The following is a 24,736-nucleotide window of genomic DNA, read 5'->3' on the forward strand; positions in this document are numbered from 1 at the left end:
GAAATTGTTCTTGACATGATGACGGTGTGTCTGCGTGCAATTAACTATCCGTTGTCAAGCTCGTGAAAACACCGTTAAACCAGCTCCCCGCTTTGGCAGAACGCATTTAGTGCAAGAAGCAGGTAATCGAAAATATATGAGGATGGTCTTCGCTGCGGGAGAATGCTGATTTCGCAGTAATAAAGTACAGAGCCGAAGGAATCTCTGAACTATGCTGCCCCCTTTTCTTTAATGAAAGGTTCTTCATGCACTTTCAGGGGTTAACTGTCTATTTATCTATTCACTTATGTATATAAGTTTGTCTCTAACCGTTTTCCCGCCTACCTGTGTCAGCGGGTATGTGACAACGCGTACATATTATGCCCCTCTTTAACGAACTTCTCTCACGACGACGAGGGTCACTGTAGATGCGGGACTGGGTAGGTAACGCTGTTCGATGAAATTCTTTGGCGCCGACTTGGGGCACTGGGTAACGTGCAACTCCGTCTGTTCTGGCCTTCAATCAGCCTTTTTGATGCCAACTTGGGTAACTATAGGTATTTGCCACTGGGAATGTCCCATTCTACAATGATGAAAAAGATCCTTTAAATTTTTACGATGCTGGGTGGATATTCAACCCACGACACAAGGGTTCCTCAAGGATAGCAACGCGACACTTTAGCAGTTTGCGCCACAAATTCGCCGGCTATGTGCCGCTTTTCACTGAATCTCTCGCCAACTTTGGTCAGTGAGTATGTGTGACTGAGCGTGCGGCAAGCGAGGGAACAATTCTAAGCGTTCGCAGGCACCCACGCGCCATGCATTTTGGAAGCCATTCGCGGGCTTCGTGGCGGCGCCGCTATAGATGGAGCCGTGTGTTCTTAGGGAAGCGCGAAAGAGGAGTCCTCGCTTCAGTACACGCCTCATACAAAACTCGTTTAGACGGTGGCAATACGTTGAGTCGCTATATTGATTCATTGCTAAACGCATTACTGTCTACACTCAGCGTCAGGTGTATTCTATCGAATCTTTTTTAGGGGTACAGTAGTCGACAAAAAGACGCCTGAGAACTAGCCCCGTTTAATGCGATTAGAGTTTGGGGGGGAACTTGACCAACGTTGCGGCCGGCATGTTTGCTCGCCGGCATCTAACTGTTCGCCATACCCAGCGACCCAAGTTGTCTACACCAGCTCGCAGTCTTGCCTAGCACACATAGACCACTGGGTATGAGCCCGAACAGACAAATTCGGCGTATGGGATATTGCTATGTGTCCATTCTTGGCCAATCCCCCAGGATGAGTGTGCTAAGGTGACACAAGGGGCGTGCAGCCATAAATATAATAATGCAATAACGCGCCATCCGCGCCGAGCGCGGCCGCTTGATGGATTGCCATTGCAGTTGCAATGGCAATCCATCTGCTGGCTTTCCAGCGGAAGGCCGTGCCGCTCGCTCGGAACAAATGCGGGCGACTGACCGTCAACGCCCAACCACCGAAACGGCCGAAGAAAGATAATAACGATCATCACAACATATAAAACATGTCATCACCAATTACAGACCTACATAAGAATCATTTCTAATGGCATTAACGTTGCCAATCATCTCCAAAGGATGGATGAGTTGCCACTTTTTTAAGGGTAGTGTTATTTTTCTTAGGACCGAAAAAAGAATGCCATAAACTATAGCAAACGGTTACGTGAACTCATTGCTGCGTCTAACTTAGTGACGCATTTCACTAATGGCGTATTCGGTTGGCCGCTCTGGTCCTCTGGCTCAGAGTCTGCAGATGCGAGCGAGCCCGCAATCTGAGCGGGAGACGCAGTGTACCAACCGAATGCATGAGCGATCTCGGAGCAGCGCGCCGGTGGCGCCACTGCGCAGGCAGCGCGGGAAGCCGCCGTGTAAACATTCTTGTGCGACAGTGACAAATGGCGTCGTCCAGTTCAGATGTGCTTGACCGCAGCGACGGCTCTCTCAGCCCAGCGCAGTCACTCTTCCTCACCATGTATGACGGTAAGTTGAGCGGAAGCTTTCGAAAGAAGTTTTTTGTTCGTCAAGTGTTTGGAACTGTGCTGCAGCCCCTTCGCGCGTGTTGTACAAGGAGCGCGCCGCTAGTGAAACTTTGTACCGGCACCTTGCTTTTTAGGCGCCTGTATATCTCGCTAACATGAATTCCAGTTTATAATATTAGGGTACACTAACAGCTTTAGCTCGGAAGCTTCATGTACTAGCAGTAGGCGTAACACCCGCTGTGTGTGTTATCTGCTGCTCCTGTAAGGCGCGTGCGCTGGTTTTCAGCACTGCTTACATTTCATTCGAAGTCGTCTGCTAGTGTGTTTCGCCGATTAAGCCTTCTTCAGTAATGGATGCCATGAGTGACACTGGCGTTTTCGCATGTATCGCCACTGCTACACCACCAGCACGGAAAGAAAACTGCGACAGTTGGAATTGAACTTCGTCTGCGTAATTGAGCAGCTTATAATTCATTTTCCGCTGAGTGTATGCGCTTCGTAGAACGCGTCCTGTGTAGGAACACGCGTTTACATCAGATGCTCGTGACTCCTAATAATTATTAATACCGTGTCATTCAACTATCTTTTATCACAGGTAACGCACCAAGCCCAGTCTTGCTTGGGGAAGCCACCACTGCTGCCAGCGAGAACAGCCCGTCTTCCGGTAGGTGTAATGACGTTGCAACGCTTTTTCTTTCTCATTGTTGTAGGCTGAATTCAAACAGCCAGGCCTTGTGAACCTAATGTCACAAGGTTTTGCTTACTGTTCTCCTGCAGTGACAATTATTAAAATGCTTGCATGTCCATTTACTCCCCTCACTTGCTTTGCTAGTACATAAAAATATTCGAGCATTTGCAAAAATATTACTAATGTTATAACCCGGCTTTTCTTTTTCTCCTGTAAACAGGACCATGGGGAGAAGGCGAGACAAGGCTGTTATTAAACCTTTATGCACACTACTCAACCAAAGTAGGCCCCATGAAAAAATTCCGCTGCAAGCGTGCTATGTACGAGTATATTTCTAAGGAAATTCTTCAGATCCTGAATATTTACAGGACTCCGACACAGTGCGAGTCACGATTCAAGACAATTGCAAAGCGAAAGAAAGATGAAGACACTAATAACAAAACATCAGGCCATTCCCGCTGCCAGGTGTCGTATGAAGAAGAATTTGCGGCAATAAGGGCAGCAGATGACAGCATACAGCCCGAAGTTCTTCGTGGTGTGCACTCCGTGACATACAAGACATCTCAATCTGCTCAAGGTGCCAAGGATCCCGCCAACATTCTTACAGGTGCTGCCAACATTCCTATAGGAGCTGACTGTGCTGACCTGTCAGGCAACTCTGAATTTCTCGACGCCCCTTCAAGCGTAGTTACCGACTCTGCACCAAAAAGAAAGGGAACACACAAGACAGGCCGTCCTAATGCAGGTCGAATGATGCACATGAAGTATTTCTTTGAGCACATGCAAAAAATAAATGAAGAGCGAGAAGCAAAAAGGGAAGAGAGAGAGAAAAGACGAGAGGAAAGGCATCAAGAGCTGCTCAAACTCCACAGGGAGCACATCGCTGCATTGAAAGACCTTGCAGCAAAAGAAGACAACATGTGAAGCGTGGCATATACAAGTTCATGCCTCTGTATGTCATGTGCAATAAAATTTGTCTTTGCTATGACATCAATTTGTGTGAAACTTGCACACTTCAGAAAAGAGAAAAAATGTTTCAGGATTAGTAAACCGAGTAAAGCACTAACATTCTTTCTGGTTCAAGATAAATGACCAACAATTCCTTTATTTTCTCCCTCGTTACCTACAGCTGCCCCACCAAAGCATTTCTTTTCAATTCACCCAGACGGCGAAGCACACTTTCACGGTCAGTCTGTGGCTGCCTGTTAGCAGCCAACTCTGCGCGGTCCTGTCTGATGCGCAGCAGTGTATCCTGGCTTCTTTCTTCCCTCTCTTCGTCGGTCAACAGATCCTCCACATCTATGTCGCCATTGTCGAGGCATATGTTGTGGAGCACGCAGCATCCTACAATGAACTGTGTTATTTTGTCAACTGTGGTGAATTCGATGTAGCGAAGCTGACGAAACCTCTGCTTTAATAAGGCGAATGCATTTTCAATGACTACCCTTGTAGATGCATGGCAAGTATTGTACTTGCTCTTTGCTTGCGTCATGTTGCCATAATTCTTAAACGGCGTAAGAAGGTGTTCCCTAATTGGGTAGGCGGCATCTCCAAGGATGTGATACCTGTTCACCTGGCAAAGTGTGGGCAAATCTTGCTGAACAGTTGATAGTTTCAGCACACGACCATCATGAACCTTGCTTGGTGGGCCAGTAAAGACGTCTTGGAACCTGCCTTTGGAGTTGCAGATGCCCTGCATTGTTAATGACACCTGGTCATGCCTGTTTATATAGGTAGACCTTGTCTTGTTCACTGGGCAGCGCATGGGAATATAGGTGCCATCGATACACCCTATTACATTCGGAAACCCTGCAAGCTGCAAAAAGAAAAGGTCATTGCGAAGTCAGAATAAACCATAAAGAACATACATAATAAAGGCTAGAAAAATATTTTACAACAGCACATTAGTTCCCGCTGTCAATCTAATGGTAATGCACTAATTAGAAGTGAGAATTAGTGCTTATCATTGAAGCCATGTCATTTTGCAATTATATCTCGTGCATTGGTCATTTTGCACAAGTTGGTGTACAGTCCCTTTTATTATTATTGCTGTTTACAACTTGTCAACAAAAAAAGGAGTTCTGTATTATTTCGAAAGGCGTGCTTCTTCATGCATATTTGATTGTTTTCCCTTAACATACTTCATGTTGAAATGCAGATAAAAAATATAAGAAGGCAAAATAACAGCTCACATTCTCGAATTCCCTGGCTAATGCCTCTTTGTCCATTCCAAAGTATATGACGTCTGGGGCAATGGCACAAAGAAAGCCGAGCACCCTATCAATCACAGCAAACTGCGTAGACTCTGCCATGTTGAAAAGCACAGCAACCTCCCTCATTGAGGCCTTGTTGACAGCATACCTAGAAAATATTTTCATATGAGTTGTTATGCTTGACCATTACATGGAAAGATTGTCATGCTTAATTTACATGAAAGTACGGAGAGCAGCTACTTGCAGAAAGAAGTGCCCTGCATCTAATATAGTTCTACATGTGGTAACAAACAGGAGCTACTCCATGTGTGTGCAAACTCCACAGCTGACTTATTTGGCCTCTATTGAGACCACAGCGGGCGCCTATATATGAAGTTAGGAAATTCGCAGGCGCAAGTTGGAATCAGCTAGCGCAAGACAGGGGTAATTGGAGATCGCAGGGAGAGGCCTTGGTCCTGCAGTGGACATAAATATAGGCTGATGATGATATATAGTGCAGGTAAACCAAGATTTGGTCCCATTATTGAACAACTAAAATAAGACAATTTAAAACTGCAAGCACAAATCGCATGATCTTTACATGCCTCTGTATTCGAGTGTGCATTACATGGGTCTGGAACCAGCCCATTGCTACTCGATTTGTGCTGTGTTGTCGTTTGGAGTATGACGAGTATTTCTGTATGCCATTACGTGCATCAACAGAACATAAAACAGCACGTGTTTGCATTGTTATCAATAAGGTAAAGCAGCGTCTGCTCAAACTGATTAAAACAGCAAATTAGAATAAGGATCGCCATATGCTTAATAGGCACCAGGCTCGACATGCTTGTTAGCCGCCTTGTTGAACATCTACTGGAAAGCGAAGAGCTTCTTCTGTCTTTTTTTATATTAACTACTTTTTTCACGATGAATGGAGACAGTGATGATCCTACTCCAAACAAAAAGTTCAGAGAAGCTTGCTGATTATATTGCTGCTTGTACTACACTGGATCTTCAACTCAACATACAAATCAGAAATGCGGTTCATTCACCAGAGAAATGAGAGAATGTGCTCCTCTGCCGATTTGACGGGCACACCGCCATGGTTCCTGTCAGACGGAAAACATTCCGACGCTTCGAACTGTTTGACCAGCTGGTTACAGGCTGATCGCGGGAGGCGGAAGTTGCTGCGAAACTGTAGAAGAACATTAGGTGAGTTCACTTTGCCTTGCGGCCGAACTTAATGTTACCTGTTTGTCGGAATAATCGCTGACTACCTTCTGAACATAGCCTTTGACCTTCGGCACTTCAAGATGCTCGGCGAACAACTCGGCGAACTTGTTTGCATAAATGTGGCGGTCGTCGTCGTCGTCGTCGGAGCTGCTAGCTTCAAGGCCCTCGGTTGCGAGGTGCTCTAAAAGCATCACTGATGATTCTTGCGCCTTTCGTAGCCGCCTTCGTTTCGACATGGTGCAATTATGCTTTCCTGGATATAAATTGACGGGAGCGACACACGAAAACACCACGAACACAACGCAACAAACCCGCACGACGCTCCGAAACTCCCGACGGCGAAAATGTGCGCCGGTGCTGTCACCTGTCGGCAACCGCGTCAAACCGCGGCGGTTAGTATCACGTGACACTGCTCTCGGCCAGATCGCGCCAACGTTCTCTCTAGCAAGTCAGAGCGGTTGGGAGCGCTCTGAGTCAGAGGCTGGCGCTCTGAAAGAACCATCCGAACGTAGTCCGAGCGCTCGACTTCTACCACCCGAACGCGTGGCCACTTTTCAGAGCCCTCTAGAGCGCTCGAAAACGACCATCCGAATACACCATAAGTGTATCATATTTTCTTTCACGTGCGTGGGTGTGCGGCCTTGCGTGCGTACGCGGACCGTGTGTTGGTGAGCCGTGCGTGCGTAGTAGCTAAACAAGTTATATGTAGCGAAGCTTTCATACAAGCCCACATATCAAGAAAATGGCAGCTCGTTGCAACCGTCGCCATCTACGTATCGGGGTAACAACAAACAGCAAGCAAAAAAATAAAAAATAAAGTGACGTCACAACCGGAAATGACCATGACGTCAAGATCTTCTGCTGCTCGGCGCGAATCTTTGAATTTCTTTAGCGTCCGGCATTTCGACTGCTACGCCAGCAGTTATTTTAAATGCGCAAGCATTTCTACGGTTACGCTACGAGAAAACTGTCCGAGCGTCCATCCGTCCTTCGTGTAAGGCGATCGCTTTCAAGATAGAGCAAGCAGCAGTGTTTCCGCCAGCTGTGGAAGAAGACAACAACAAATGCTTGAGCAACGGCACGAGCCCGTCTGTGAGCACGTGACGTGTGCAATCAGGCACGCACAAGGCCAACACCGCCTAGATAGCGCAAGGCCTGTTCACTCCGAACCATCACGTCTTGCTACCTGGCCCGACTGCCGTAGAATCTAATGGGAATGCTGCCGAGTAAGCAACAGTAATTTTGACGTGATCGCTTTCGTCACGCCAGCCTTGGCAATGGAAATTTCGGCCCAGGTAGCGTGACGTCATGGATCAGAGTGAACAGGCCTTCTGCTATCTAGGTGTTGACTGCTATCTAGGTGTTGACTAGGCACACCTTTAGTAAGCCAGAACTGCGGAGCAGCCGTGGCTTCGTATCGGAACATGATCAACGCATCTGGCGCCGCCACCTGCAGTAGTTTGCTTGCCTCATCAGTTCACGTTGCGCAGCCTTCCGCAGCAGTTCGTGTCGCCGCAGCGCTGTCGCATTTACCGTAATGGCACCAAGACGACCGCAGCCGCTGAGCAGTGTTAGGATTACCGGTAGTGTTGAGTGTGAACACCATGTCGTTACAACGAAATGCTTGCGCATCATTCCGATAACTCCCTAAGGAGATTCTACGTAAATTTTTGTTCGTCTTTTGTTTTTTCTCGCTTCAGTCGTAGTTTCTTTTATCACCGCTAGAAGCCAATGCGCAACGCTCAAGCAAACAGCATGCGAAATTCAGATAAACACACATACACGCGCGCGCGCGCGTGTGTGTGTTTGTGTGTGTGTGTTTGTGTGTGGTTCTTTCTCTTTCATCCCTCTACGTAGATAGCGTAGCTTGCCAAGTCGATAACTAACCCAATTTTAGTTATTACCCCTTCTAACGCTCGTCCTCTCTCGTAGTGCAGCCGCCAAGAAATAATAAACTCTCGTGACTTCTCAGTAATTCAGGTTTGACGAGGGCAAGAAGACGCCTACAAAGTAAGAAACGTCAGCCCAGTTTAGTACGTCATTATGTGTAATTTCAGTATGTTTTTCATTTTCATGTAAATGCGAAGGATCTTAGGAAACCGAAATGATTCTATAGGCAGCCAACTACAAGTTTTTCCCTATTACACTGATTCCTACAGAGCCGGCCCTAGTGTGTGGATTCTTCCCGTTTCTTTGTATTTTTCATCTCTTTTTTCTTGCGTGGCCTTGCTCCACGAATTCACAAATCGTGCTGTAGAAGCGGTGAAAAGGATAGCAGCTGTTGCCTTGGTTGCCACAGTTCTCAGTGCATGACCTCGAACCCTTCTCTGATGTTGCGTGCGCTCGAAGGCAAGGACGCAATTATATGACGTGCAAAAAAATGTTCGAAAATTTTTAATCAAGATACCGTCATACGAGTAAATATTCCGTTTCAAATATTTTTTTTTGCTGTAGTAAAACCACCCTTCGCCTGTTACAGACAAACACGTACCCCTCACTAACACGTTACCACAGGATCTACCCGGACACCTACCCTAGTAACATTTGCAAGATCTGTAAGACTGAGGCAGCATCGCTTCCCCACATGCTATGGGAATGTAAAAACCAATACCCGACAAATAATACCGTGACCCTCTCGTCGAGATGGCACGCCGCCCTGCGCAGCTCCCAACTCGACGACCAACTCTGGGCTACCCAGCAAGCCTGCGAGGCGGCGAAGAGGCAAGACCTCGATGTCCCCACGTGGGAGGCCTAGGCCCAGCCAGCTAAACTGCTGGTTTAAATAAAAGTTTGTTCCTCCTCCTGTAGTAAAACAACAAATGCTATTTTTTTCTAATGCACAATTTACTGGTTCGTTCTTCGGGACCAATACCAACCAGTGATTCTGGCGCAAGATAGAGCAAGACTGTGCAAGCCAGCTGTTATTGCGCAATGGCGTTGCTCACTTCAATGCGGCAGTTTCGTCCGAGTGTTTTTTTTGTTTTCCTTGCGTGTTTGTTCTAAGTGTGGCGTGCGATTCACTTCAAATTTCGTGAGACCTAGCACACGGCATACATTGGCGAAAGGTGTCAGTGCAGGCTTTTAGGTGCGAAGAAGCGTCGTCACGGTAAAGCAAGTGGTTCGTGCTCGCGCTCGGCACGCGCTCGTGTCACTGCTCCAGCGTTCGTCGTCGTCGTCGTCGTTGTCTTCCACAGCTTGCTGCGTTGCCGCTCGCTCATCATTCCAGCATAGAATTTCACTTCTCTTCTGTCGTCGTAATGGGGAGGCCGGGTTTACGGGGTTATGAGCCATTGCTTAAGAAAGCATGAGCCCATTAGCGGTGCATCACTGCATGCTTCGCACCTCCCCAGGTTTCACATTAGTAGAGCTGCATTTCGCTCAAAGGGTCATTTGACACTTACGCATAAAATTCAATTCACCGCTCAAACCGAGCCTACGACTTAACTCGTGCTAACTGTAATAACTAATAAAAACTAAAACAGTAAGAAAGACGTCCATAAGGGCCAAATTGCTGAGGGAGCTTTTTTGTTGTTGTTGTTGTTGTTGTTGTTATCGTGCAAGTTCACGCTGCGGCATCCGACGCGCTGTGTGTCTCGTCGTGACGATAAATGCAGAACGCTCCACGAAGAAACGTCGCGCTATGTTCGTTCACTCTCCGTAACGCAGGCTCTGAGTGTCCGACGAGCAGGAAAATTAGTAAGTCAAATGTTCTCTAAAGGCTCATTCACACTAGGCCGACACGGCACCGATCTTGGTCTGCCGAATGTTGGCGACAGCATTTTCCTTCCTTGACGCCGTTGGCCAAAGCGTTTTATTGCGATAGTAATTATATGGACACTCAAAAGCAGATTTCTGCCGTCGGCGTCGCCGTCGCCGTCGCCGTCGCCGTGACGTTCCGTATGACGCCAATGGAGATGAAATCGTCGCCGCGCGCCGAACGCTGTATGTGCGAGTGAAAGGGCGCGAGGGGCGCGCGCTTTCACGGGGAGTGAACGCACGGCGGAGAACAAACGCGCGTTCTGCGCCGTGCTCCCTTAAGGGCTGCAGAAGTAGGCGTCTCTTTCCTCCTTTACAATCACCATATATGTAGAGCAAACGCGCCTTCTTCCGATGCGCGAGAGGCCGTGGGGGAGGGGGGGAGGGAGGGGGAGGGAAGGGAGGCGACGTTTAGCTGCGGCACAAAGTGCCTATTTATATCAGAGGCTCCGGCAACAGTCACCAACGCCGCACGCATTTTGAGCGAACGCGGGCAAAACGCCGACGGCGTCGACAACAGTTCTGCGTGTTGCCGGTGCTGCTGCATGTCCAAGTTTATACAGCTGATAAAGCTAATATCATTACTCCGTATAGCTCTCTACCAATTTGCTATCTATCGCAATTGATGCTTCGCCTTTCAGGTGAAACTGCGACAACTTTTTTCGTCCTGTAAACTGCTCGCGTCATCAGTCGGCAGACCAAAATCGTTCTCGTGTCGGCGTAGAGTTAATCAGCCTTAAGTGATCATGTGTGACAATGTTGTCCTGCCTGAGGACTGCTGGATATGAATACGTGGTGTCGCACGGAATTGCGAATGATTCTGTAAACAGGTTTCGCATATGTTGCTATACATTACGACTATGTGTTGGCAATAGTACTTTTCATCCATTGAAACATGTGTTTTGTTTGGTCAGTTATATTGGTTGCATTATTCTAGACAAATAAAAGTGAAGTTGCGTTTAAAACCTGTGTGGGCACTGTCATTCATTTCCATCTATTCGCTCACCTTTCCTAAGGAACCTACTGGAGCATTTGCAGTCAATAAGAGCCTAATTGTGTTTACATTAAGACATAAGTCCCTCCAATAGGTTATTGACACACTGGCGCTTCTGCTGAGACGAGTCGCAAGCTGACCTCAGCCTCCAAAGAAAAATAACTGCTTGCGTAGTGGTCGAAATGCCGGACGCTAAAGAAATTCAAACATTCGCGCCAAGCAGCATAAGATCTTGACGTCACTACCATTCCCGGTTGTGACGTCATTTCTCTGTTTTTTGCTTGCTGTTAGTTGTCCCCCCGATACGTAGATGGCCACAGTTGCAACTAGCCGCCATTTTCTTGATATGTGGGCTACTAGTTTACATATATGTTGCAGCTTCTTCCAGGCAGGGCCGAACTGTAACGCGGTATTTCGCGGTGTTATTATTCAGAATAATGGGAAAGCTCTCTTCTGCCACAATGTGACCTAGGCATATAAGAGATATATAGAAAAAGAAAAAAAATGTTACAAAGCCGAATAATGTTTCTTATGCATACAGGGACAAATTTAGACATATTGCCAGTGAGATTCATAAGTACTTCTAATTATTTTCACCGGCTTCTTGAATGTTATTTGTACCCATATTGTAGCTGTGATCATCTTTCTCACACCTGTCGTAAAGTTCCCGCTTTATAACTTACGCAGACAGTCAGTCATTCGTAAAACGTACCCGAGTCTTGGGGCAGTGCTTCAAAGTCACAAAGAAAAGCTGTACGCGTTTCAATTATCTCGAGACGCGAGCTTGCGTGAGCATAGCAAAGCCGACATGGTCGAAATGGTTCGTCCATTCCGTGTCTGCTGAGGCTTCGGCTAGTTAGTTTACATCTGCTGAATATACTATATAGTGCACAGAACAATATAGGTCTTCATGGTCATCGCTTGTATTGCACCACTGCGCCTAATAAAAAATTATGTGTTTTGACGCGTTATTGAGTTTGTCTACGAGAGTTCACGGCGTGCTGGAACACTAGCATGGCTTGCGTTCCAGCACGGCGGTTATGTATTTTCAGTCGTTTCAAGCATGGTTTCAAGGCACGGACTACCATGAGCGAAGAAAAACATTGCTACCTGAAGCCATGCCAATCCAATCCCGTGAAACGGAGTACCGCCTCCGGTATTAGCATAAGCTGGGCCTCCATGTAAACGAGCACCAACATGAAGAATACCGCCGAGATAACATGCGCTAAACTTTCCTAAACACACGCCTTGTGACGTGCACAAAACACGACTCGTTAACTTCAGGGCATTGTAAACTATGCGAGCCCGAGAATATTTAACACGGAGAGGAAGACTAGCAAAGATAAAAGTAACAAGGACAACGACGGCGTCGGCGTAGTTGTGTCAATCCTTTGGCAGTTGGCAATCATCACACACTAGAGGTGAAAGGAAACCCGCCGGGGTGGCTCAGTCAGCTAAGGCGTTGTGCTGCTGAGCACGAGATCGCGGGATCGAATCCCGGCCGCGGCGGCCGCATTTCGATGGAGGCGAAATGCAAAAAACGCCCGTGTGCTTGCGTTGTAGTGCACGTTAACGAACTCCAGGTGGTCAAAATTATTCCGGAGCCCTCCACTACGACGTGCCTCATAATCAGATCTGGTTTTGGCACGTAAAACCCCAGAAAGAAGAAGAAGAAATGAAGGGCAATCGAAAGCTTGGCACCACTATGTCGGGTGATGACAAAGTTTCAGAGGAACGGGAATCTGCGTTAGACCGAGCCAAGCACCTCATGCCGTAAAAAAAAAAGAAAAAAAAAGAAAAAAAACTAAAACAAAAAAAATGTGCTGGTACAACGCACACGCTGTAATCTATGTGAAGTGCAACTGTAATATAGTGGTTTCCTTGTGCACATGGGCAACGCGACGTGACGTACGCGCCAATCATCTCAAAGAGCTGCGTAAAGCATGCGTACGATTCTAACTTGTTGTTGTGGAAACCAGGCTCTTGTGTTAGTAGGCCCGGGTTCCATCTCATCGTCGGACACGTTGATCTTTTACTTTCTGTGTCTGTGCTGCTCGGCAGGACAGCAACAGCGGCGGTCAGCAAAGTGAGGCACGGCTCGCTAGGAAAGCTTCGCTTTTAAAGGAGGTTACAAAGGGCGAATGAACTGAACTTCAGACGTTCATTCTGGTTATCTATATTAAAGTGTCACTCCTTCGCTGTGCATCTACGCCAGCCTTTCTAATCTTCACCTTCGTGACGTGCACAAAACAGGACTCGCCTACTTCAAAGCGTTGTAAACAATCCGAGCACGAGAATATTTAACACGAGGAGCAAGATTAACAAAGCTGAAGTAGCGCCCAACGTTGACATTGTCGTAGTTGTATGAATGCCATAGTAGTTGGAAACCATCGCTAGACGCTGTGTGTCATAACCATCTGCTGGACTGTGGAGACGCGCAGACGTCATCCATAACAAGCCTGATGATGTATCCCCGCTGGAGGCTTCTTGTTCAGCGGCAGTTTGTGTTGGAATTCCATGCAGCGCTGGTTCCGAGAACATGAAAGGTGTGTTTGCTGTCACGCGAAGACACCGGTTCTGGTTTCCTTTGCACGCAACTTGCTAAAGCAAAAGATGCCTCTCTACGAAGTTCCAGCAGTTTGCCCGACGGGCTGCATATACTCAGAGACGAGAAATGAAGTTATTTAAGTCGGCCTTTCGTTTCAAAATAAAACGGAACCATTGTTTCCGGTTAGTGGGGTCACGGTGACGAAGTGTTGGGGCATTGTTATAGTGAAGAGTAATGAGTCCGCCGCAAGTTGGGCTACTCATCTTAACAACCAACATTTTTCACACACACCCGCAAACTTAAGCTGAGCTACCTTTTCCTCGTTTCACTTTGTTCCCCGTGGAATGTGAGCTTCTCCCTTGTTTCTAAAGCCGACGCGCGCGCAGAACTTCCCTGACATTATTCATAACACTGCCGGCTGTAGGCGAGTAAAGCTGAACGATTCGCTGAGGAAAACAAAACACTGGTTAGCTTATCTGAGAGTTTTCTTGCGCGCCCAGTTTTTAGTGCGCGCACGTGGCCTAGTTTTGCACGGTTCTCCATCCTACGAGTAGTTTATCTCATTTAACGAGGGCCCGTAAAGAGATAGAAATTTCAGTACAAGGTTTAGGCAACGTTGCACGGTTCTACTTTCGTAACGCAAAACCAAGTTGCTGCAGGGAGCGGAGGCGTACTGTCGGTGATTAATATAGCGATAATGACAGAGTTAAAGAGAAAGAGAGACAGAAGAAGGGAGCTTACCTGCCTCTGGTTCCCTACCACAAATTATGAGAGAAAAGGGGCGAGGAAGTAAGCATATTACTCAGTGAAACATGTGGCCGTTTAATTATAGATTATACCACCGGTGTTTATTTTCGCACGAGGCGGCACGAATTCTCTAACGGCGACATACTGAGCCAATCACAGAGGCCGTAGCGGCCTTCTCGGCCAATAAGTGACAGGATGGCGAATTTGGCAATACGGCGGCATTCGCTAATGTCAAGACTATCACCCCGGAAAGGGTAACAAGCGTCAAGCGAACGTTATCTAATTTTTCCCCGGGCGCTGACTCACGCCAACGGTTTCCCGTCGGTTTCATGTCGTGCACTATCGAGGCGCGATGGCTGCAAAGGCACTGGCGGCGCTCCTAGCTCGTCCCGTCAGCGTTGTGAGATGCCTGGTAGCTGCCAGCGTGCTGTTCCTTCTGCCCAACTGTTACTTAGGTAAAAGTTACTTAAGCAACTTTTACGTAAGTTGTTATTACGTAAAATGGAAACACCATCCGAGGAGCTCAATCGCAACGCTAAACCTTTCAATCGCTGTCAATGCTTAGAGCTCTTCTGACGAAACGTTCAATTTTCTTTTTAGTTCGAACAAATTAACCAAAAAAAAATCCTAAGCATCGTAATCTCTCTAAATATGTGACAGCATACTTGGAATGTGATCATCCTGACGCCTCGACAGCAGTGCGCGCGTGCAGCACGGGTTCATTTATCAAAGTGATTTTTTTGATACCTCGTATCTCTTACAAGCTTGAGATTTTGTGCACACTGTGACACACTCACGTACGCTTAACACACCTCGTATTTATGTTACACCTACATAGATACATCAAAGTAGACGAAGTTGCTTATAATGCTACAAGGAAATGCGGTACCAATCGTCTATCGCCAAGCGCCAACAGCCCAATCCTCTAAACATTAGGCCACGAATGCACGCATGCTTCTATCATGCCAAAGTCACTATTTGAAATGTCTGGCGCGTGCCTCCCGTGCCAGTTTCTCGCATCCTTCCCCCGTGACAGTTAGCACTTTGAAACGCTGCGTTAGACTTCATTGCCTTAGGGATCGGCCGATATTCTTTAATGCGTAAGATTTCTTTGGCGAGTATCCCAGCCCCATCACGCGGAAAGTGTTATGCTTTGTATCTGCACAAAAATGCAAAATGTAACACATTCAATAGTTATGCTAGTTTAAATGTAAATGATTGGTAGCTTTATAGGCGATAAGGAACAATATAAACAAAAAAATTGATCACAGAGAACTGGGATACAAGGGGCTCTATAGAAAATGCGCGGGGCAGCTTTGGTAGGGATGAGCCAACTGAAATTTGGGAATGGGTCAACTTGAAAATTGGGGTTATGTCAACTTGAAATCTGGGGGCGTGGCCAAGTTAGATTTGGGGTGGGCCAACTTATATTTGGGTGTGCGCGAATTTACATTTAGGGTGGGCCAGTTTGAAATCTGGGGCTGGGCCAAGGAAAAATTGGGGGTGGACCAATTAAATTTGATGGCGGGCCAACCTGAAATCTAGGGTTGGGCTAAATTAAACTTGGGGGTAGGCCAACTGGAAATTTGGGGTGGGTCAACTTGAAATTGAACTTAAATTTGGGCGTGGGCCAACTTGAAGTTTTGGGGGTATGCTTACACGTATTTAGACAACTCCAGTGGAGTTTGTGCATTCTTTCTTTTTTTTTTTTCATTATCGGATACCTACAATGCGGGTGCATTCCACCTATACCAAATGCTATAACAAAGAGAAAGTCGGGGAGCGATACCGTTATTCTGCTTTTTTAAACATTTATGAAAGAGGCGAGACAGCGTCACGGGTTGTAATCTCCAGGTAGATAATTAAAAAGAGTAACTATACTTAATTGTTTAATTACCCGCTTTACTGCACATGTTGCAATTGCTAAATTGAAGCCCTGGAGTGGTAAAGTCATGCTTGCTTAGCAGAAATCGGAAGATTATAGCTCCACTTCCGAGATATTTAGCATTAAAATGTGATACGAAATGTATTGGTATTCTAGCTCACCGTTTACGAAGAGCCAGCGTCCAGGAATTGCAGATGATAACTATAACAGCAACGAATATTATAGCAAAATTTGGGGTAGGGTGGGTGCAAAATTTGGGGAGGGTGTTCTGTGAAACAGTTTGTGAGTGTTTTTCTATGGCGTTTCTTTTGTTGTGCTCTGGGGACGTCGAATCAAACCCTGGCCCTAACACCCGCTCTGAATCTCTGTTTGACATTGAATCTTTACCAGAGGACCCCTCTGAGCAGATGAACCTAATCTTTAAGCTCATAAAAGACGTGCATACGCGTTCTTTACAAACGTCAAAGTTCCAGACGGAGATTACTGCTGATGTTAAGGCCATAAAAAGCGGACAAAAATCGCTTGAATCAAAAGTGTCTGGTATTATGAAAAGGCTAGAGGCACTAGAGGAAAAGTCCCAAAACGTTGATAATGTCAGCTTGAAAGTTTCTAGCATGACAAAAACTATTGAAGAAGTTAGCGCTCGGAATAACCTTTTTGAATCCCGTTTAAACGAATTGGAAGATCGATCGCGCCACGACAATTTAATTTTCCATGGTCTCCCTGATAAGATTGAAACTTGGCAAGAAACAGAATCAAATATAACCAGAGTAATCACTAGTATTACCGACACATTTCCTGCAGACGCAATCCAACGTGCGCACCGCCTTGGTTCGTTTATGCCTAACAACTCCCGTCCTGTTATTGTGAAGTTTGCAAGCTTCAAAACCAAAGAAAAACTACTGTCTCAGCGCAGCCAATTCAAGCATAAAAACATCAGTATAAGTTAAGATTTCTCAGTAGCTACACGAACCGCGCGAAGAAAGCTGATAGCATTCGGTAAGAGCCAAGCCTCTTCTGAACCTTTGAAATTGCGCTATGATAAGTTGACCCTGAACGGAAAATCGTACGTGTACAACGCCAATTCTGATGAAATTCAAGAACTTAAGCAACACAGTAATAATGTAAAACGTACAAGCCCTGTATCGTCCCGTCCTCCGATCTAGGAAAGCGCGAGGGGCAGTGGTTCATTTTCTTCATTGCCTCAAGTTTCCGTTTTGTATTCTAACGTCAGAAGTGCGTCCAATAAATACGATTCTTTATCGTCTGCAATCAACACATGTTCCGCAAAAATCATTGCACTTACCGAAACATGGTTGCCTGCGCATGTCACTGACACTGAAGTGTTCCACTGTGCTCCGCAATACCGTGTTTATCGCTGCGACCGTACTGCGCGTAGAGGAGGTCGTCCTTTTGGCAATTTCAAATGATATTCAGTCTTCTGTGGTTTGTACGAGCGACGATCTAGAAGCTGTCTGGGCTTCCGTAGCTTTTGGTCACAAAAAAATTCATCAGAGGCGTGTGCTATAGCTCCCCGTCTGCACCACCTACATTTTTCCATGAACTGCACGATAGTATTAATCTTGTTCGCACGCGTTTTCCCTTATCTCCCATCTTACTCCTGGGCGACTTTAATCTACCAAACATAACCTGGAACGATCAATCATCTTCACTCACTCCCTTTTCAGCCCAAGCTAAGGAATTTCTAGACTTGTGCTCAGTTTTTTTCATTGTCACAGCTAGTAACTCAACCTACACGTGTATCTTCTAACGCCGCAAATACCCTTGACCTAGTTTTGACATCCCACCCCGACACAATTTCGGAGATTACACACTTACCTGGTTTAAGCGATCACTGCCTACTTGCATTTTCAATTAACCTTTCTACACCTAAAGCAAGTAAACTCAGAAAAACTATACATATTTACAAGAAAGCAAACTTTACCGCCGTAAATAACGAATTAACTGTATTTCTAGACACTTTCTTGCCGGATTTCGAAAATCGTCCGCTTCAGCTTAATTGGGACATGTTCGCCGCTAAAGTTCAGGAACTAACTGAAAAGTACATCCCATCTCGCATCATCACCTCGAATTCTGATGCTCCTTGGTTCAATGCCCATCTAAATCGCCTACGTAACCGCAAAAAAACGCCTATATCGTTCTACAAAACACTCGCCAACCGACACACGCTTGTCTGCTTATAAGTCCGCATTCGACAAGTACGTAACAGCCCTAAAGAACGCTAAATCTAATTTTCTATCTAACGTGCTTCCATCCATGTGAAAGACTAACGTTAAAAAGTTTTGGAGTGTAATCAGGCCCTTTCGCAATGATCACATAACTCTGGAAGACCCATTGGGCAACCATGTACCTAACGAACAGTGCGCTGCCACTCTTAACGACACATTTGTGCAAAATTTTTTCCATTTCCTGCTATGACCGCCTACCTCCTACTCGCCAGTAAGATTACGTAGCTATGCCTCCAGTGAGAGTTGAAACTGCTGGCGTTGCAAAACTAATAGATTCCCTGAACCAAACTCATCGCCTGGTTACGACTCTATTAACGCTCAATTTCTAAAAAATACAAACGCCGTTAGTTCTGTTATCCTAACCAAACTTTTTCAGCAATCACTTGATACGTCTGCTCAACCTAGCCAATGAAAAATCAGGAAGGTGGTTCCACTGCATAAGTCAGGTAACAAAAATCTAACAGCCAATTATCGTCCCATCTCACTCTCAAGTACTTGCTGTAAGTTGCTCGAACATATAATTTTCAAACATCTTGTTAACTTCCTTAAATCAAATGCATTTTTCACACCTGCTCAGCATGGATTTAGAAAAACATTTTCATGTGAAACTCAACTTGCAATCTTTACGCATAAATTACGTCGTATTCTCGATCGTTCATAATTTGCAGATTGCATTTTTTTAGACTTCGCTAAACCATTTGATAAGGTCTGTCATAAACGTTTACGTTATAAACTAAGTCAGCTGAACCTTGACACTAGCATCCTGAAGTGGATTGAATGCTTCCTATCTAATCGCACTCAATTTGTAACCGCAAATGGCCATAACTCACCACTTCGAAGCGTAACTTCCGGTGTACCGCAAGGTTCAGTGCTCGGGCCTCTTTTGTTTCTCATTTATATTAACGACCTCCCTTCCTCTCTATCATCTAACATTCCCTTATTTGCTGATGATTGTGTTATCTTTCGTGAAATAACTAATGCAGAAGATCCTAACCATCTGCAGTCTGATCTAACTACTGTAGCTAATTGGTGCAAAAATTGGTTAATGGAACTAAACGTTGGCAAATGTAAAGTGATGCGTGTATCACGACTAACTAACAGCATGCATACATATTATCTAAATAATGTTCCCTTGGAAATGGTTAACTCTTACAAATACCTAGGTGTGCATATTTCTGCTAACTTATCTTGGAATGTTCATACCGACTACGTAATTAGCAATGCTAACAGCATGCTTGGCTACCTGCGCCGTAACTTTTCAACTGCCCCTTCATCCCTAAAAATGCTTCTTTTTACTACCCTTATACGTCCGAAACTAGAATATGCATGTGCTGTTTGGGATCCTGCCACTGATAAACTAATTAATTCATTAGAACTCGTTCAAAATAATTCAGATCGTTTCATCTTACGTAATTACAATAGAACTGCAAGTGTGTCTGTCATGAAAACTAACCTTTCGCTTAGTCTACTTTCTTCTCGTCGCAAAATCGCACGCCTAGTTCTTTTTCACAAGCTATACTATCATTCAACACTCCGCAATGATTTCATTTTTCAGCCACAATACATATCACCTCGAATCGACCATCGTTTTAAGGTTGGTCTCGAATCATGTCACCCTAAAACTTTTTTGCAATCATTTTTCCTTCGGTCATCCACGGAATGGAACCACCTTCCCGCTGAAATCGTATCCATTCACGATAACCAAAGGTTTCGAGCGGCTTTAGCTAACATATAATCGAAGCATTTTTCCTACTATATGTTTGTAACCTAAGTGCATTTCGTATTTACTATTTTACTATCGTACTTTGCTACCAATTTCTTACGACGATTTTACCCTAGCTAAAACTGTACAATCAGAAGCCTTTGTACTTGAACGTTCTAACTGCTTTTTTATTATTGTGTTTATATTCATTTGCTGTAACCCACTCCCCTCTTTAATGCCTCTGGCCCTGAGCGTAATAATAAATAAATAAATAAATAAATAAATAAATAAATAAATAAATAAATAAATAAATAAATAAATAAATAAATAAATCTCGAAAATAGAGTTAGTCTTGAAATTTCTGCTAGGAAGATAAGACTTCGCAAGTGCTCGGCGTCAATTACGCTCTTCGAACGCGTGGCTTAAATTCAGCAATGAGTCAACTAGTGAATCTGCTTAACTAGCAAACTCAGAATTGCAATTTCTCACGCAAGTAATAGTAATTTACCTGAAGTGGGCGAATAGCGCTATATACACCCTACTCAATTAAAGAGAATGTTCAAACAAATAAAGAAAACGTACTTCATAATGCTGAATGAAAAAACTAAGATAAAAAGGCAGTTAAGTAAAAGAATGACATGACGTATTGTAGTGGTGAATACGACTACAATGTTTCAGCTTTATCATTTCATTTTTAGATCACATATAAGCTACTGACCTTAGTGTTGACTATGAAAACGAAAGGTAGCATTAACAAGCTCTTATTACTTCAAAAAAGGGAAGCTGTTCGTTGAGTAAATAGTTTTCACTGTTTGCATCCCCCCAAAAAAACGTTATTTCAAGAGAACAGAATAATTCAGGCTAAAGGTCCTTACGCATACCTTCTTCTATACCAGTTACATATTGCGGATAGAAAAATCATGCAACTTCTAGGGAATGTATCCGGTCACGTAGCACGCCCGAGCAACCGTGTAACACAAGGATCGGAAACATAGATGATACAGCATTAAAGGCCAAATTATTTTTCGCAAACCCTGCGGTGCAGCGTACCTGCGCAGTTAAACCAACTTGAGAAATGCATGAGTAGGGATGCGGTACTACCACGCAGGCAACTGCTCAACATTTTTGTCTTTGATAAATTTCACTTGCATGTTGTAAACTTAGCTGTCTTTCACTGAGGTCCCGGTGTTGCTAGGCCACGCGACTGACGTTGAGGCCCCATCCTGCTATGGTAAAGTGTTCCGTTGAGGCAGAGGGTGGGCAGGCCAGCGAGCACTTGTTTGAGAATGCTCTATAGGGCGCATGAGTGGGCTGTACAGTGCGTGCCTCCTGGTGTTCGCAGGCGCAGCTGTCTGAGCCCTTTCGTCCGGCGATGTACTACACGCTGTGTTTTAATGATAAATACGTTACATCTCATCGATGTGTCAGTATTTGTCTTACTTGCTAGTTGCTCAATTACAGAAAACCATTGTGCATGCTTACGTGTTCGAATGTGCCGGTAATATGTACATGCATGTAAATGCATTCATGTGCAGGGAATCAGATAAGTACCAAGAATTAGAGCACTGCACGGGCCGATTTTTTCAGCCCGGGCCCGGCCCGGGCCCGGAAATAATCTAAGTTACCCGCCCGGCCCGGCCCGCCACCCCTTTACCTTAGGCCCGAGCCCGGCCCGAGCCCGACTCGAAACCGGCCCGAACCCGGCCCGAGACCAAAAAATAATGTTTTTCAGAGTTGAGACGCCCGAGAATAACTCGCTGCACGTCACATGCACACCACCAGAAAGCCCGAGCCCGGCCCGGGCCCGTGTCAAAAAACCCGAGACCGGCCCGGGCCCGGATCAAAAAGCACACGCCGTGTCCGAGGCCGGCCCGAGCCCGTGAAAAAACTGTTCTACCCGGCCCGGCCCGGCCCACGGGCCGGGCCGGACCCGGGCTTTTGGGTAAGCCCGAGCCCGTGCAGTGCTCTACCAAGAATATCTGATGTGCTTATTTGTACTAAACAAACTTAACATTTTCCGGCACGTATTTTCCTGTACGTTATGTTCGCTGCTGTTAGTGCCTGGTGATGGCCCCCTAGCAAGAGTGGCCTTGAACACTGTACTCAGAACACGTAGTAAATAAACTTCACTTGAAACTTGACTTGTGCAAGTTGGAAGCGTTTACACAGCCACAAAAAGGAAAGCTGGACGTTGATTCAGATTAATAGAGTCGGAATTTGTTCAGATAACAAATATAGTGTTAGAATATGCTGTACTGTAAAATATGGTATAGCCACATTTCTTAGAGAAGGAAAGAAATGACAAACGAAATATATTGTGTCACGTTCACGAACTGTGTCGTCTGCTTCGTGTCTTTCGCCCTAAGCTATGCGCTGTAGCGTAAATGGGGCTTTATTAGGTCCTCGGCACCCTCCATCAACGCGACGTCAAGCACTCGATTTCCTGTTGCATCACCTTCAATACATTGGTTTCCTCTCAAAACTCAAGCAGTTATTCGGACAATGTACAATTGTATGCAAAACAAGCAGTGTAGTCAATATGACTCATATATTCAGAGAGGTAGGACTCAAAACGTGTAAAAGTGTCTTGCAGTGATGCCCCCCTTACTCAATGCTCCTCATGGGTTCTGTAAGGTATTTTGAAATAAAAAATAAATAAATAAAAAGCCAAATCAATACGTAAACGTGCTGTTAATTTATGCCACTTTTTTACTTTCATCTGCTCTTATTATTCCGGGTCTTTCTCTCCCCTCTTCTACTTGCTTGCGGAGTAGCATGCATACACAGATACATCTACGCCAGCAAACGTCTCTGCATTTAAGTAAAGTGGTCTCTGTTTATTTCATTAATGCGTCTCTTTATTGACGCGTTATTGAAATCTTTACTGACGCTTAGTTTGGTTTATACTGACTGTTCATTGCCTTTAATATAACTTTCTTTTTTTAATTTGACTTTCTTTTGTAATGAAATATCGAGCATGATTTTTTGCCAGTGATTACGTGTGAGTTGAACATCCATGCAATCGAACTGCCTCGCCCACTCTTGCTTCACCCTGTTTAATATAATGAGCTTGTTGTCTAGGATGACAAGGGTAGTTGCGCAGAACCCCTTTCGCGATGCACATCTTGCCTAACCTTGAAAATAAACACGTCAATAGGCGGTGGACGAGCTTGAACAAAAACCTGCGTGATCGAGCTGGCGTCACGCGTATTTCCTGCTACTTTTCTGAAGTTCCCTGCAGCAACGGTTATTAATTTACCTGACAAATTTTATCGTGCCACACCATGAGCACGAAAAGTAAAGCGCCTGTCTGAACAGCACTGGGTTCATGAAACCGCGTTTGTTTTCTGTCGCCACCGCGGTAGCGCAATCTCTCGTGAAAAAAAAAATCAAGTTCACATAAGTTGGGGCCTTTTCTTCTTTTTTTCAGTGAAATAATTTGTGTTAAAGCGTACGACTTGGGAAAAAAATCATGAGACTTCAGGACAATAGTACTTTTCGTCTTGATTGAATAGGACCTTTGCCAATCACGCAGCGAACGTTTCACGAGAGGGCCCTCTTGCTTTAGTCTCTAGTTAGCCCAGTATACGTGGTAATGGTACTATCAACCACAGAGTATAGAGACCGAATAATGAAGTGCTTTTGGCAACGGGAACATTTTACAAGGTCGTTTTATGGCCATTGCTCCAGCGTATGGCTAGTAAATTCTAGTATGACGCTTTGACAGCGTCGCTTTTCTGGCCTCGACAACACATACGAATAAATTGTCCTCAGATTTCCTTTCCCTATTTTGTTCCACACATCACCACGCGCTCATTTTGGACATCCGTTCTCTTCTTTTACAAATCGATTGATGCGGAGAGATTATTGTATATAAAACTTCGGCTTCTGGATTTATATTTGTTCTACCGACAAGAAAGATAAATAATTAAGCAAATATAACTATAGCTGAAATAAGATATGGTCACCACGACGTAGATTTACCTAAATGAGTACTTGTGTACATGTCACTGCTCAAATACAGGATATTTTTTGTAAGTTTTTGACAGTGATTGCCTAAGCCCTTCATGCACTAGCATCGATGGAAGGTAGAAATCCATCGCTGTTTTAATTCAGCGCACAGTGAAGATTATAAAATCGACTAGTGCACACATTGCTCCACAATACCACTTGTCACGAATACTTATGGAAACTCCTGGCATTCTGGAATCGTTCTTGAAAGAACCGTTAGTTTTTTCTTTGAGTTGACTCGTGGACCATGGTCCATGTACATTCCGTATAGGAGAAGGGTGCTTTTCGTTATTACTAAATTGTCTCAGATGAAAATGCTCAAGAAAGAAAAATCGCATCCATTGCGCTCAGTGAATGTGGGCTGCCAGAGGAGCTGCTGTTCGGCAGTACGCACTACACGCGCCCTCCCTATACCAGTTCACGCAACATACTAACTGCCTATTCGGTTCTTTGCTCAAGCGCGGAAACGCAGCAGGTGGCTTGTTAGCATCCACCTGTCACACCAAATGATCGATGCGTGCTATGGCCATTAGCGCTACCTCGGCGCAGCCAAACCGAGCAGCTGGCTAAGTCAGAAGCTGGGGTCAAAACCGCATCACGTTCACGCTTCGCGATATCTCGAATGTTACCAATCACCATGAAATCGTTCTCCAACCACGGTCTGTCGCACACCGCACAACTGAATCCGAAATGCCTGTCCAGAAAGTCTTTCTGTAATTTCGCATACACACACTTGTGC

At 45.2% G+C, this 24,736-nt stretch overlaps 3 protein-coding genes across 3 annotated transcripts in view; 1 reads left to right on the forward strand and 2 right to left on the reverse strand.

Moving 5' to 3' along the window:
* Positions 1-24,736, reverse strand: part of LOC119448420 (cholecystokinin receptor) — a 45,019-nt gene that overhangs the window by 18,703 nt on the left and 1,580 nt on the right. The window lies entirely within an intron of this gene.
* On the forward strand, positions 1,737-3,604 carry LOC119449666 (uncharacterized). Its single transcript, XM_037712889.2, has 3 exons — positions 1,737-1,993; positions 2,588-2,656; positions 2,901-3,604. The coding sequence occupies exons 1-3, from the start codon at positions 1,909-1,911 to the stop codon at positions 3,602-3,604; spliced, it is 858 nt and encodes a 285-aa protein (XP_037568817.1). The 5' UTR covers positions 1,737-1,908.
* Positions 3,740-6,443, reverse strand: LOC119449665 (putative nuclease HARBI1). Its single transcript, XM_037712888.2, has 4 exons — positions 6,123-6,443; positions 5,925-6,067; positions 4,873-5,041; positions 3,740-4,496 (listed from the first exon to the last, which is right to left on the reverse strand). The coding sequence occupies exons 1-4, from the start codon at positions 6,339-6,341 to the stop codon at positions 3,804-3,806; spliced, it is 1,224 nt and encodes a 407-aa protein (XP_037568816.1). The 5' UTR covers positions 6,342-6,443; the 3' UTR covers positions 3,740-3,803.

The sequence above is a fragment of the Dermacentor silvarum genome, chromosome 4, assembly GCF_013339745.2.
Source record: "Dermacentor silvarum isolate Dsil-2018 chromosome 4, BIME_Dsil_1.4, whole genome shotgun sequence".
In the NCBI taxonomy this organism is placed as follows: Eukaryota; Metazoa; Arthropoda; class Arachnida; order Ixodida; family Ixodidae; genus Dermacentor; species Dermacentor silvarum.

Coding starts and splice junctions, on each gene's coding strand:
- LOC119449666 (XM_037712889.2), top strand. CDS start 1,909: ATGGCGTCGTCCAGTTCAGATGTGCTTGACCGCAGCGACGGCTCTCTC. Junction 1,994..2,587: donor CTTCCTCACCATGTATGACG/GTAAGTTGAGCG, acceptor CTTTTATCACAG/GTAACGCACCAAGCCCAGTC. Junction 2,657..2,900: donor CGAGAACAGCCCGTCTTCCG/GTAGGTGTAATG, acceptor TCCTGTAAACAG/GACCATGGGGAGAAGGCGAG.
- LOC119449665 (XM_037712888.2), bottom strand. CDS start 6,341: ATGTCGAAACGAAGGCGGCTACGAAAGGCGCAAGAATCATCAGTGATG. Junction 6,068..6,122: donor GCGATTATTCCGACAAACAG/GTAACATTAAGT, acceptor GTTCTTCTACAG/TTTCGCAGCAACTTCCGCCT. Junction 5,042..5,924: donor CACATTCTCTCATTTCTCTG/GTGAATGAACCG, acceptor AATATTTTCTAG/GTATGCTGTCAACAAGGCCT.